The sequence below is a fragment of the Penaeus chinensis genome, chromosome 17 (assembly GCF_019202785.1).
Source record: "Penaeus chinensis breed Huanghai No. 1 chromosome 17, ASM1920278v2, whole genome shotgun sequence".
NCBI classification, from domain to species: domain Eukaryota; kingdom Metazoa; phylum Arthropoda; class Malacostraca; order Decapoda; family Penaeidae; genus Penaeus; species Penaeus chinensis.
This window is the reverse complement of record NC_061835.1, coordinates 8,113,241-8,126,162: the sequence shown is the minus strand read 5'-3', so window position 1 is coordinate 8,126,162 and position 12,922 is coordinate 8,113,241. Positions and strand designations below refer to the sequence as shown.

General features: G+C 44.5%; 1 protein-coding gene across 1 annotated transcript in view; it reads right to left on the bottom strand.

The window, feature by feature from the left end:
* Positions 1-3,274: 3,274 nt before the first annotated feature.
* LOC125033964 (dystroglycan 1-like) overlaps positions 3,275-12,922 on the bottom strand; it is a 78,309-nt gene continuing 68,661 nt past the window's right edge. Inside the window, exons 5-15 of the mRNA XM_047625566.1 lie at positions 12,513-12,764; positions 12,096-12,371; positions 11,799-11,915; positions 11,238-11,408; positions 10,828-10,994; positions 8,824-9,019; positions 7,310-7,477; positions 6,831-6,984; positions 6,469-6,581; positions 6,083-6,253; positions 3,275-4,485 (exon numbers count right to left, since the gene is read on the bottom strand). Coding sequence (XP_047481522.1) covers positions 3,553-4,485; positions 6,083-6,253; positions 6,469-6,581; positions 6,831-6,984; positions 7,310-7,477; positions 8,824-9,019; positions 10,828-10,994; positions 11,238-11,408; positions 11,799-11,915; positions 12,096-12,371; positions 12,513-12,764 — 2,718 coding nt within the window. The 3' untranslated portion in view covers positions 3,275-3,552. The remainder of the gene's footprint in view (positions 4,486-6,082; positions 6,254-6,468; positions 6,582-6,830; positions 6,985-7,309; positions 7,478-8,823; positions 9,020-10,827; positions 10,995-11,237; positions 11,409-11,798; positions 11,916-12,095; positions 12,372-12,512; positions 12,765-12,922) is intronic.

Genomic DNA, 12,922 nt, shown 5'->3' with positions numbered 1-12,922 from the left:
AACATCACCATCGCATGACTGGTTAACCCTCACAGTCTCACAATATTAACTTAAGCTAAAATGCAAAATTAAAATAAGAAAAAAAAAAGCCGATTTTCAAAACACTTAAAAAGTTTACAGCAAAAAAGAAATAATTACTAGTTATTTTTGAATTGAACTAAATCGTATAAAAAAAAAATTACAAATAGATACTAAACATTCATCCAGTACCTTGTAACCAAACTTATGTTTATTTTTTTTCTTTCTTATTAAAAAAAAAAAAAAAAAAATTGTTCACCAACTTTGGCCTATGCTGGTGCACTTGTAAGCTCTTGGTTTTGTGCTCGAACATGTGCTACTCTCATTCCAAAAGGTTGGCATTTCACTTGCGAGGAAAACTCAGCATCACGCAGCAGCAGCATTGCAAAGGGCGTCTGCAGCAACTTCAGGCCTTTGGATGCTGGCTTCAGACGAACGAGCTCTCTGTGCCAACCCTTTTTGTCTCTCATACACACATACTCCTATGTACAGGGCCAGAAACTATCGAAATGTGGATTTTTCTCATCCCCTCGTCTCTATTACTTAATACTTTTTATCGAATAATTTCAATAAGGAGATGGATTTTATTTAAGAAAAAAAAAAAAAAAAATTACCCAAAAAATTCAAAGAAAGACCAAACAAGTCCCAGAACGTGTAATCTGTCCCTCGCTCTATAACAAGATAAAACAATGTTCCACTACCGCGATGTAAAAGCTAATACTCTCTGGTGTTACTACTGGACAGACAGACCTTGCACTTGTCTTTTTTTCTTCATTTATTTTTGTTGTGCTTTTTATAGAGAGTGAGGATGGAGTACTGTAAATGGTGTGCTATCTGGGTTATCAACTGCTATCTCTGTGATGAAAAGGTGAACAAACTACTAGTGTCCTCTGCCTGTGTAACAAAGACATATAAAAGCTGTGTATAAGTACACTATATATATATCAGAAATCTAAAACTCCTGACAAGATAACATTTGTTTTCTTCTTAAACATCCCAGAGGTATACTGTACAATATCTGTACTTTTACAGAAGCAAAACCCAAGATGTAACTGTACAACAGCTGTGCATAGTAGCATATGTATTACAAGAGATGTAATATATAACAGCCACACAAGGTTTATTGCAGCTGCTGTAAAATTTTACACACAACAGCTGTATAATTTTACACGCAACAGCTGTATAATTTGAAGAGGTTACTACACCTGTAAAACCGGCCAAATTGTACACTAATACGTTTTTAAGTAACAAAAAGATCACGCACACACCATCACATCTACTCCTCTTATTCATCAATGATTGCTGATGTAAAAAATAAAAAACAATTAAAATCATGAAAACACTATCAACAATAACATTAAAATCTTTGTTCGTATTCTTTGCCAATGAAATGGTCTTGAATAATTAACAAGATTCGATTCTCCACAAAAAAAAAAAAAAAAAAAAAAAAAAAAAAAAAAAAAATGGTAGCTGCTTACTTTATTTGCTGCTTTATCAAATCTTCTTTGATGACCTTCAAGGAAAAAAATAAAATAAAAAAAATTGCCTAAATACATTCATACCTTACATTTATAATAGGATTAAACGACCTTAACAAATATAAACTTTTTAAAATTCATTTTTTCTTCTGCGTGATTGACCTAACAATGTTAAAACTACTATTCTTTGAATGTGTGAAAATAGAAATGAACAGACATCACTTGATATTAAATATTATCATCTACTATTAGTCTAACATACTGTTAAAGCAAGACACATGAACCGATATGATTGGATTTCCGTGCGCAGCTGCAGGCCACGGGAAGCAAAGATTTCAGTTCCCATTCATTTCTTTTCCTTTACTTGCCTTCCACTTATTCCTTTCCATTTTATTTCCGTCCCTTTGCCTTTCTTCATTTCAATCCTTTCCCCTCAAGGGAATTCCTTTTTTTTTCTTTTTGGAGGGTAGGCTTTGCCCTTTCCTCTTTGGTTTGAGGATAAAGGCTAGGGATTGAGGGGGATAGGTGAGAGCTAAGGAGGGAGAGGGAGAGGGGGAGGGGGAGGGAGAGGGAGAGGGAGAGGGAGAGGGAGAGGGAGAGGGAGAGGGAGAGGGAGAGGGAGAGGGAGAGGGAGAGGGAGAGGGAGAGGGAGAGGGAGAGGGAGAGGGAGAGGGAGAGGGAGAGGGAGAGGGAGAGGGAGAGGGAGAGGGAGAGGGGGAGGGGAGGGGAGAGGGAGAGGGGAGAGGGAGAGGGAGAGGGAGAGGGAGAGGGAGAGGGAGAGGGAGAGGGAGAGGGAGAGGGAGAGGGAGAGGGAGAGGGGGAGGGGGAGGGAGAGAGGGAGAGGGGGAGGGGGAGGGAGAGAGAGGGGGAGGGGGAGGGGGAGGGGGAGGGGGAAAGGCTTGGGCAAGGGCAAGGGATAAGGGAAAGGTAAAGGGAAACAAGAATGGGAGGAAAAAAAGGGGTTGCCTAGTCACTTGGGTCATCTGTCACCCTCAAGGAGCCTGTCACTTTCCTAACACCTTGTACGACGGGGGTGGGGTATCTTTCCACTCCCCTCTTCCCCCTTCCGAGCTTCCCCATCGCTGCATCCTGCCCACAGAAGGAACCCTGGTGGCCTGGTTAACTTAGTCATTTGAATTATGACAAAAAGGTCTCCTCACCAATGCAGTTTATTGAAAGTTTCCCTTGACATTTCTTAGAGTGAACTGTCTCTAAGAATACTGTCATTTCTGCACAGGAGAGCTAGGTTATACACAGGTATATAAGGCTAAGGCTTATTACAATCTCTTGAATGACTTGGTATTACAAACTTTACAAAACAATTTTGGTTCACAGTTTTCAACAGCTAAGTGGTTTGGTAGTATATATAATCTCTAACATCAATGAAATACATAAATAACTATATATATCATACAAGATACAAATTCTAAACACTAAATGAGAAACTGCAGCATGAGGAAACAGATGTAAAATTACCATGTCCTTGTGAGTCCCTGCTCTTGTCATTGTTCAAAAGCAAATCATCTATTTTACACTGGTTCATTACCTGCCTAATAAAGCACCTTCATCACCTTGTTGGATTAAGTTATTTGTGCCTCGAAAGGAACCCCTTTCTTGCATACCCAGGCCTCATAGAGAAGGCTGAGAATTTTGATGTCATCTTTAATAACAACTTTGTGCTTTCACTGACGAATGCATCGTTTCCCCAGTTTCACGAGTTCGAAAATATGGTTACAAAGCCAAATACAAAACTTTCTGCCGGCAATCTCTGATGGTTGTAGTTTTACTTTGGTTTCTGAGATAGAAAATGGTCCTTCAGCAGCATAAAATAAGCAAACTTCCAGCCAACTCGTTTTTTTTTTTTAGTTTCACATCAATATCATCTGCAATTGATTTACCATTTGAATTTCCATAAAATCTCTGAATAATTACTGAAGTGTCTGAACACAACAGAATGCTGCCACTAAGGTTTTTAGTCTTGGATCACTTTCTTATTGCTTTCTTGTTTGGCAACTCTGACTGTTCACCGCCCGCCATCTGCCGCGGGCCAACACTCTTAGGGGGGTACATAGGTGGGCGGCTTCCTGTACGTGGGCGGCATGTTGGGGCGTGGGTGGCGTGAGGCCCCATTGGTGGCAGTGAAAGGTGGAGGGGGTTGGTATGAGGGCGTGTCATCACCCGCGTCACCTGAGGGGGGACGGCGTCGGTCAGATGTGGGGGGCGTGGAGGAAGCAGCGGGTGAAGAGCCACGTTGATACTCAGGGGGTGGCAGAGGGGGCTTCTCATCCTTCATGATGACAGGGCTCTTGGCTGGATCAGGCCGGTCATCCAGCTCCTCAGCAAAGATAATGGGAATGCCTTTGCTCACAAAGGTGCTGTCATCAGCCATGGTCATCTTGCCATAGCGGCGCCTACGGTAGAGGCAGCACGCAATGATGGCTGCCAGAAGGAGCATGGCAGCAATGATGACTGCTGGGATAATGAAGTTAAGCAGGTAGTCATTCTCTTCACCCTGCACAGTCTCCCCCTGTGGTGGGTGGTGAGAATCCTCTTCCACATGGGTGGGTGTGTCCTCAGCTAGGCATGAGCCACTTGGACGGACTGACCCACTCTCTACCTTGAAGTCGGGGGCAAAGTTGTCAATGAACTCACGCTTCAGCTCACCATTGTCATTGACCATGAGTTTCCTGAGACGCTGGATCTCCTCATTGGGACATGGCTCTGACGGAAGTGACCCATTGTGCCACTTCACTTCCACTGAGCCCTGCCGCAGTGATTCCACGACCACATTCTCGGTATCACTGTCACCGAACGCATAGGCTATCTGCTCAATCAGTCGTGCCTTCTGGTGGGCATTGCTCATGAACTGTTGGTAGTCAGTGTCGACTGTGATAGAGAACTCCACGGGCGGGATCTTAGTGGTTGACCCACGCATCACTCGGATGAACAGTGCATCATTCACCTTCTCGCCACCACTGTCCACACATTCCTGGAAAGAGAAAGGGCTTTAGAAGGCAAAATAATGGTATACTTCTTGTAATCATGGCTTTTCTTTAATTTTAATTTAATGTCCAAGCAAAAAGAACTTGACACGCACACATTCATTTTTTTCAAGTCCCAATAACATTTATGTCTATAATATAAGCATAACTTAAAGAGAATCCTCACACACACTTTTAAAGCTATCTTAAGTTTCTCAAAACTGTATTCCTTCTCTCTTTCAACCAAAGCTCCACCAACCCTTCCCAATTATAGCCCTACTGAGAATATTCAAACACCAAAATTAAGAGCAATATTCCTTCCCTTATAAACAATCAAGTGATCAACCTCCCTCAATAACTTTTAAGAGAATCTTGTCTCTTTCACCATGATATATGACAGTCTGACCGAAGGCTCCATCAGCTAAACCTATATGCATCTTCTAACATTACTCTTCTAAGACACTTCTCCCCATTTCATCACTCCCATTTTTTTTTTTATATAACTCTTTTACAGCTAAATATACACAGATCTGCCTTGGAATCCACATAAATTAGCACTGGTTAAAATTGAAGCCAAGAAATTGAATCCTTTTAAGATGTCATGGACACTTTCCCTTAAAGCAGCTCATCCAGGAAGGGTAAGCCATCAATCTAAGGAACACTGCTCCCACATATGAAGCATACCCTAGCATGCCACTGTCCCTCCCTCTCCCCTAGTATGGCCACTCTCCTTTCCTCCTTCCCTCCTACCATGGCCACTTTTCTTCCCTACCTCCCTCTCCCCCCTAGCATGGTCACTCTCCCCCCCCCCCCCAGCATGACCAGTTTCCTTCCCTCCCCCCTTACATGACACTTTACCTCCCTGCCCCCTAGCATGGCCACTTTCTCTCCCTCCCCCCTAGCATGGCCACTTACTCTCCCTCCCCCCTAGCATGGCCACTTACTCTCCCTCCCCCCTAGCATGGCCACTTACTCTCCCTCCCCCCTAGCATGGCCACTTACTCTCCCTCCCCCCTAGCATGGCCACTTTCTCTTCCTCCCCCCCTAGCATGGCCACTTACTCTCCCTCCCCCCCTAGCATGGCCACTTTCTCTCCCTGCCCCCTAGTATGGCCACTTTCTCTCCCTGCCCCCTAGTATGGCCACTTTCTCTCCCTGCCCCCTAGTATGGCCACTTTCCCCCCCTCCTTCCCACCAATACTGAAAAGGTAAAACTATGCTTTGACTACTCTTGACTCTTCTAGTTTGTATCTCCTGAACCTTCTATAATCCTTTCTTTCAAGAGGAATGTCTACCACCATCTTGTAAGGGACTAAAGGCTTCCTATCCTTTTTTTTCACTTTAATATATCTTTTCTTTGCCAGCAAGTGATTTCAAGTGCATGAAAGCAATGCTTTCAATTTTCAGAACTAGATAAAGGCAAGCTTACCTATTTTCAAATTTACATAAAGACAACATTATCCATATTCAGAACTAGATACAGGTCATCAATATTCAGAAACAGATACAGGCAATTTTCACCCCTTTGAGATACTCATCCCATCAACTCTCACAGGACACCTATCTTCCTCAGTAAACATGAAAGTCAAAAATCTCTTTTCCTTACAAGAATGTACTCTGCTTTCCCTGCATCCCCTGCCAATGGGAGGCCAAAGAACTCCTGGTTGGCCTCGTCAAACTGGAGCCAAGAGTCGAGGGGAGGCGGAGAGAGGTTGGAGGTCAGAAGACGCAGGTTCAGACGGCGAGAGTCTCCGTCCTCCAAGTCGTAGCAGGTGTCCTAGGGAGACATATAATTTGTATAATGAGTTTTTTTTTTTTTTTTTTTCATTTAGTATCAATTGTCATCATAATCTTAAGTGTCATAAGTTGCATCATTCAATTTGGCAAGATATATGATAGTAATTAAAACAAAATACGGTAAGGTGTAGTACAGTAATTGCATAATTAGTTATAAAAAAGAGCAAAACTCATTTACTAATATGAAAGACTTACCGTAGGAACCTGGTAACGGAACAGCATGCCAAGGGTGGCATTGAGGAAATCAATGTGGTTACGGATGATGGGCGGGCTGTTGCTGAAGGTTTCGCCACCTCGGCCGGTATCCTCTGCAAATGGGGAATGTTATGCATAACAACAACCAAAGAGAACACATGTGGTAACAAACATGTTCACAATTTTTCCTATGAAGGGAAAAGATTTTCTCTACACTTCTAATTTTTGTCAATTCTGGCCCAGCAGCAAGAGTGTTACATTTATTTTCCAGCATCAGTGGGTTAAAACTTGTCAACATTCATACTTTCAATATTTACAAAGGCTGGAAAACCTAACTGCAAGAGTGTTCCAAGCAATCTTACCTGGTCCGGGAGGATGCGGCATGCCTGGTTTCGGGGCAGAGTGCTTCTCGCATGGTCCCATAAAGTGAGGGTGGATCCGCTTCAAGTGGAACTCGGGCTGGAACACCTCCTTCACCTCTCGTGTGAGGTCGTGCTCATCACCTTCCACCAGCACCTAAGGAGAGAGTTAAGAGTCATTTATCGAGTCACTTATTAAGTCATCCTGAGAGAGGTGGAGGAGGTTGTATGGTATGATAAAAATAAGAAAAAACGATTTTCCAAAACAAAGAAGGTATACCAATCAAAAATGACCATTATTATAAAAATTTCAATATCAATATGAATCAAGATTAAAACATTTCATCAACTGTGTCATGTACTATCTTTTCAGCTGTACACACACTTTCCAAACATCCCCAACAAGAATGCCCACAGAAAACCCATCCTATGACTCGCTAATCTTTAAGTTCTTCCAGTGAAACTAAGCAACAAAAACACACCTCCTGCACTGCCAGCAGCTGATCCATGGGGCACATTGGTGACCGTGGGTTGGTCAGTGTGGTGTTCGTCCATGTCAACTTGGTGGGGTTCTCAGAAATGGACCTGACATTAATGTTGTCAGTGTTTGGATCACCATAAATCTGAGCAATTTTCTCAACCACTTTTATCTGGGGGGAAAAAAAAGGTGAAGACTTCATTAGCAGAACACGAACATAGACACTTATAATGCTTCAAATATTAACATTAATAATATAAATGTTTATTATGAAAAACAATGCCATTATCTCTATCAACATCAATATTAACTCTTTGGATCTAGGTGATGTGACCATGAAAAAATTTGGCTTGAGGGCTTGGCGATGTGATCATGCTGTTATGGAAACCTTTGGCTAAGGGCCAGGGTGATGGGCACATGTCGTTATCAGAACTGATGGCCAGGGTGACAGGAATGACTTGCCACGAGTGAACAAAGCTCGTGGATGGTGATTATACTCAGTGGGCATTTAGGAAGGGGCTTCTGCATCATTTCCATTGGTAATGGAGTGTACCATCCATTAGCCGTGATTTATAGACTACGTACAGAAAGATGTAGATTTTGTGCAAAGAAAACTATCTATTACCATCTATGACACAGAATTGACACCACATACAAGTATTCGCTTGTGCCCAGATGACAAGCCAGATACCTGAGAGTCACCACTCAAGTTAGCCCAATGGTCTAATTTTGGGCCACTTGCAGGTAGTGAAGCACCTAGATCCAAAGGGTTAGTATCAATATCAATACTATCATTATTAACTATATCAGATATTAACATTATCAATATTAATAATATATATGATATAATAAACAAATTTTATACAGTTATTTATACCATGTTTTCTAATATTCATATTAGAAATACTATCATCAATATAAAATTCAAAATCAATATTATGGATATTAACACCAACATTAATGTTAATATCAACACATAATACTAATCAACAAAAATATTAATATTAATGTTAATACCTATAATATTGTCAATAATAATGTCAAAAATAATATCAATGACAATATCAATAACATCTGTAATGTGAATGGCCTCTACTCATAGATGGCTCCACAAGCGTTCAACCACCAAGGAGTCAACGGGGAGACCAATGCAACCTCATCTGCTTTCTGTTTTCCTAGTTTTTTGGGGGTTCTCTTTTTTCTAATGCTATTAATATCAATATTATTTCTTTATCATAATCTTAATTACAATAATAACAGCAATAAAAACCACAGGAAAGGGTAACAAGTGAGATAGGGATGACTAGTAATTAACTCATTCGTGACTAAGCAACAGTGGAATCCTCTATGTATGTATACACAATAAACAAACAAACCAGTGGACATGGGTATGTACATACTTTCCAGTCACATCAGTATTGGGTTTAATATTACCAGTGATACTAATAAAAGCATTAACATCAAGGTTACAATCAACATCAGAAATAATGGACTTTCTCCCACCAGGGTTGTACTAACCTTCCAGTCAAGGGAGTAGACAAAGTCATACTCGTATTTCTTCTCCACTCGGAAGGTGGCCGTGAAGCGGTGGTTGAAATTGCGCGCCTCCTTCGATTGCTGGACGTGAATCATGATGGAGTCGGTGATGGTCTTGCCCTCGGAGTCCATTGCTTCCAACAGGAAGGTGTACCTACCAATCTTATCCTCCAATGGCCTGGGAAGGACACACATGTTTTAGGGATTGCTGACCAAGAGGTGATGGGTGGATACTTACAAGTAATTGTGATAGAACATGATAAACATGCTTGGAAAGAGATAAAAGGTAGGTATGAAGGAGGGAGGGAGGAAAAAGTGAATTAGGGGGAAAAACAGGGGGAGAGGGAGAGGGGGGGCAGTGAGAGGGAGAGTGGGAGGGAGAGAGGGGGGGCAGTGAGAGGGAGAGTGGGAGGGAGAGAGGGGGGCAGTGAGAGGGAGAGAGAGGGAGGGCAGTGAGAGGGAGAGAGAGGGAGGGCAGTGAGAGGGAGAGAGAGGGAGGGCAGTGAGAGGGAGAGAGAGGGAGGGCAGTGAGAGGGAGAGAGAGGGAGGGCAGTGAGAGGGAGAGAGAGGGAGGGCAGTGAGAGGGAGAGAGAGGGAGGGCAGTGAGAGGGAGAGAGAGGGAGGGCAGTGAGAGGGGGAGAGAGAGGGAGGGCAGTGAGAGGGGGAGAGAGAGGGAGGGCAGTGAGAGGGAGAGAGAGGGAGGGCAGTGAGAGGGAGAGAGAGGGAGGGCAGTGAGAGGGAGAGAGAGGGAGGGCAGTGAGAGGGAGAGAGAGGGAGGGCAGTGAGAGGGAGAGAGAGGGAGGGCAGTGAGAGGGAGAGAGAGGGAGGGCAGTGAGAGGGGAGAGAGAGGGAGGGCAGTGAGAGGGGAGAGAGAGGGAGGGCAGTGAGGGGGAGAGAGAGGGAGGGCAGTGAGAGGGAGAGAGAGGGAGGGCAGTGAGAGGGAGAGAGAGGGAGGGCAGTGAGAGGGAGAGAGAGGGAGGGCAGTGAGAGGGAGAGAGAGGGAGGGCAGTGAGAGGGAGAGAGAGGGAGGGCAGTGAGAGGGAGAGAGAGGGAGGGCAGTGAGAGGGAGAGAGAGGGAGGGCAGTGAGAGGAGAGAGAGAGGGAGGGCAGTGAGAGGGAGAGAGAGGGAGGGCAGTGAGAGGGAGAGAGAGGGAGGGCAGTGAGAGGGAGGGAGAGAGGGAGGGCAAGTGAGAGGGAGAGAGAGGGAGGGCAGGTGAGAGGGAGAGAGAGGAGGGCAGTGAGAGGGCGAGAGAGCGGAGGGAGTGTAGAGGGAGCAGAGAGGGAGAGAGAGGGAGGGCAGTGAGAGGGAGAGAGAGGGAGGGCAGTGAGAGGGCGAGAGAGGGAGGGCAGTGAGAGGGAGTGAGGGGGAGAAAGAGGGAGGGACGAGAGGGGGGGGAGAAAGAGGGAGGGAGAGAGGGGGGGCAGTGAGAGGAGAGAGAGGGGGGCAGTGAGAGGGAGAGAGAGGGGGGGCAGTGAGAGGGAGAGAGATGGCGGGAGAGAGGGGGGCAGTGAGAGGGAGAGAGAGGGAGGGCAGAGAGGGAGAGAGAGGGAGGGAGAGAGGGAGAGAGAGGGAGGGCAGAGAGGGAGAGAGAGGGAGGGAGAGAGGGGGGGCAGTGAGAGGGAGAGAGGGGGGGCAGTGAGAAGGGAGAGAGGGGGGAGGCAAGTGAGAGGGAGAGAGGGGGGCAGTGAGAGGGAGAGAGGGGGGGCAGTGAGAGGGAGAGAGGGGGGGCAGTGAGAGGGAGAGAGGGGGGGCAGTGAGAGGGAGAGAGGAGGGGGCAGTGAGAGGGAGAGAGGGGGGGCAGTGAGAGGGAGAGAGGGGGGGCAGTGAGAGGGAGAGAGGGGGGGCAGTGAGAGGGAGAGTGAGGGAGGGAGAGAGAGAGCATGCGTGTGTTTGTGTGAATGGAAACAATCAATGGCTGACTTTCCACCATCTGCTCTAAAATACAAAATGACAAGCAAGAGTAAGAAAAAAGTTACTTCACTCACAATGCATAGATCTCTTGTCTGGATGGATTGAACTGGATCCATGAGTTACGCCCAATAGACAGACCATCTGAGGTCTTGAACAAGAGGCGAAGGTCCCTTGTGGTTCCATCCTCAATGTCCTCAAAGGTGTCAGCTGGAATCCGCAGTCTGTATACATGGCCAGCGATCTGCAAGGAAAAACAAGGGACATGGTTTTTTTTTTTTTTTTTATGAAGACTCACTAAGCCTCCCTCAACCCTTGGTATCATCAGTACTTTAGAAATGCTAATATAGAACTTCTAGCTCCAAAAAATAGGTCATCCAAAATTCAACAAACAAAGCACCATCTAATCTCCTATCATCCATACCTAAGTAAAAAAAACAACAAAAAAAAACATAAATCTTAGAGAAAAAAATCATTAATCACTCACCCAAGCCAGTTTCTGGATCCTGTTCCTGATGAGAGGTGGGAAGTTTTTGACACCAATCTCTGTGGTGACAGCTACAGTCGGAACAGTTGATGGCTCAATGGTACGGGTTGGGGCAATCACGGGCTTCTTGGTCATGGTAGCTGTGGCACTCAGGGGCGTTGTGGAGTCTACCTACAATGGTGTAATGAGTGGGTTAGGACTTCACTGGGAGGGGACTTCCAGTTAATTGCAATTCCTCAGATATAATAATCTTAAATTCTGGAGGACTGAGAATACTTCTTCAGAGTAAAGAGGTGTGAAAAACATGATCAAACAAGTTGCTAAGATTTTAAACAAGAGTAGCACAAATTCTTCCTTTCAATTTCCTTACGCATTTAAAACACAATTTCAATGTTAATGAACAAGAGCCTAAAAAACAATAGAAAATTATGTACCATAGCTGAGCAAAATAAAATGACTTACAAGCAGAAATAATAGTCTTTGTTAATAACAGGAATATATCAAACAAGTCCCATTGCATGAGGAAAATATCAAGAATTATAGTAATGAACGACAACTTACTGTGTAAGCAGGCCTTGTAACAATGGATCCCTCAAGATCTGGGTATTCTGTGGGGTAGGCAGACTCATATGTGACAGTTGGGCTTGCCTCCAGGACTCGGGTGGGCTTAACAGGAACCTAAAATGAAATTAAAACTCACTGTTAACACTTCAATAAGATGAAAGATACCATCACCTGCTACTCCCTATCATCTGATATTTCAGCAAGAAAAATTTTAAAATGCAAAACTAAATACACTTAAAATCTCACCAAGAAACATTATTCATCCATACCCTGCAAGAGCCAGGAAAAACTTACAAAGACAGGTGTGGAGATGGGCACAGGACGAAGCACAGGTGAGACGGAAATGGGCACCTCGGCAGGAACTCCAGGGTAGTAGGTGGCTGGGGTGTCTGTAAACACTGGGGTGGCCAAGGAGGGGATAACGCGTGTCTCTGGCTCATCATATACAGAGTAGTCATATCCATCATCTTCTTCCCCATAATCATAGTAGTCATAGTTGTAGTCATAGTTATAATCATAGTCACCAGAGTTTTCAATCTGGCGGCGCACTCTATTGAAGGACGGATGTACCTGTGCATAACCAAAAAGTGAAGCTAATTAAAAAATGACTTACTTTTACCCATTTACTCCATCTGAAAACACTAATTTAACAGTATGACATGAAGACAGGAAGACTGCATGTCTACAAGGCACACATCCCACGTCACTTACCTGAGTCACAAACCAGCCGTGGACTGGTACATGGAGGTAATTTTGCAGTGTGCCGTCCCTGGCGGCAGCCTCCACATGGTTCACTTGCTCCTTCTTAGCCACATTGCCACCACAGCCTACAATCCATTGCAGCTGAGACAGTGAGTCTGTGTGGAGCCTGCTGTTCTTCAGGCTGGCGTTGCCAGGGCCTGCCATGATGGCATCGTTCTCTGCCAGGGGGTCAAAGTCATGGGGGGCTGGCACTAACCACATCTGTAAGGGAGATATGCATTCTCAAGATAGCTGGATAAACTCCATCAGGAAATATGACAAACAGAGGGAATATTATCAACCATCACACAAAAAACAACCAATAAACAAAAAAAATAAAAATGAATAAAGATTAATCAAGATCAAAGTGTCTCCCGCCA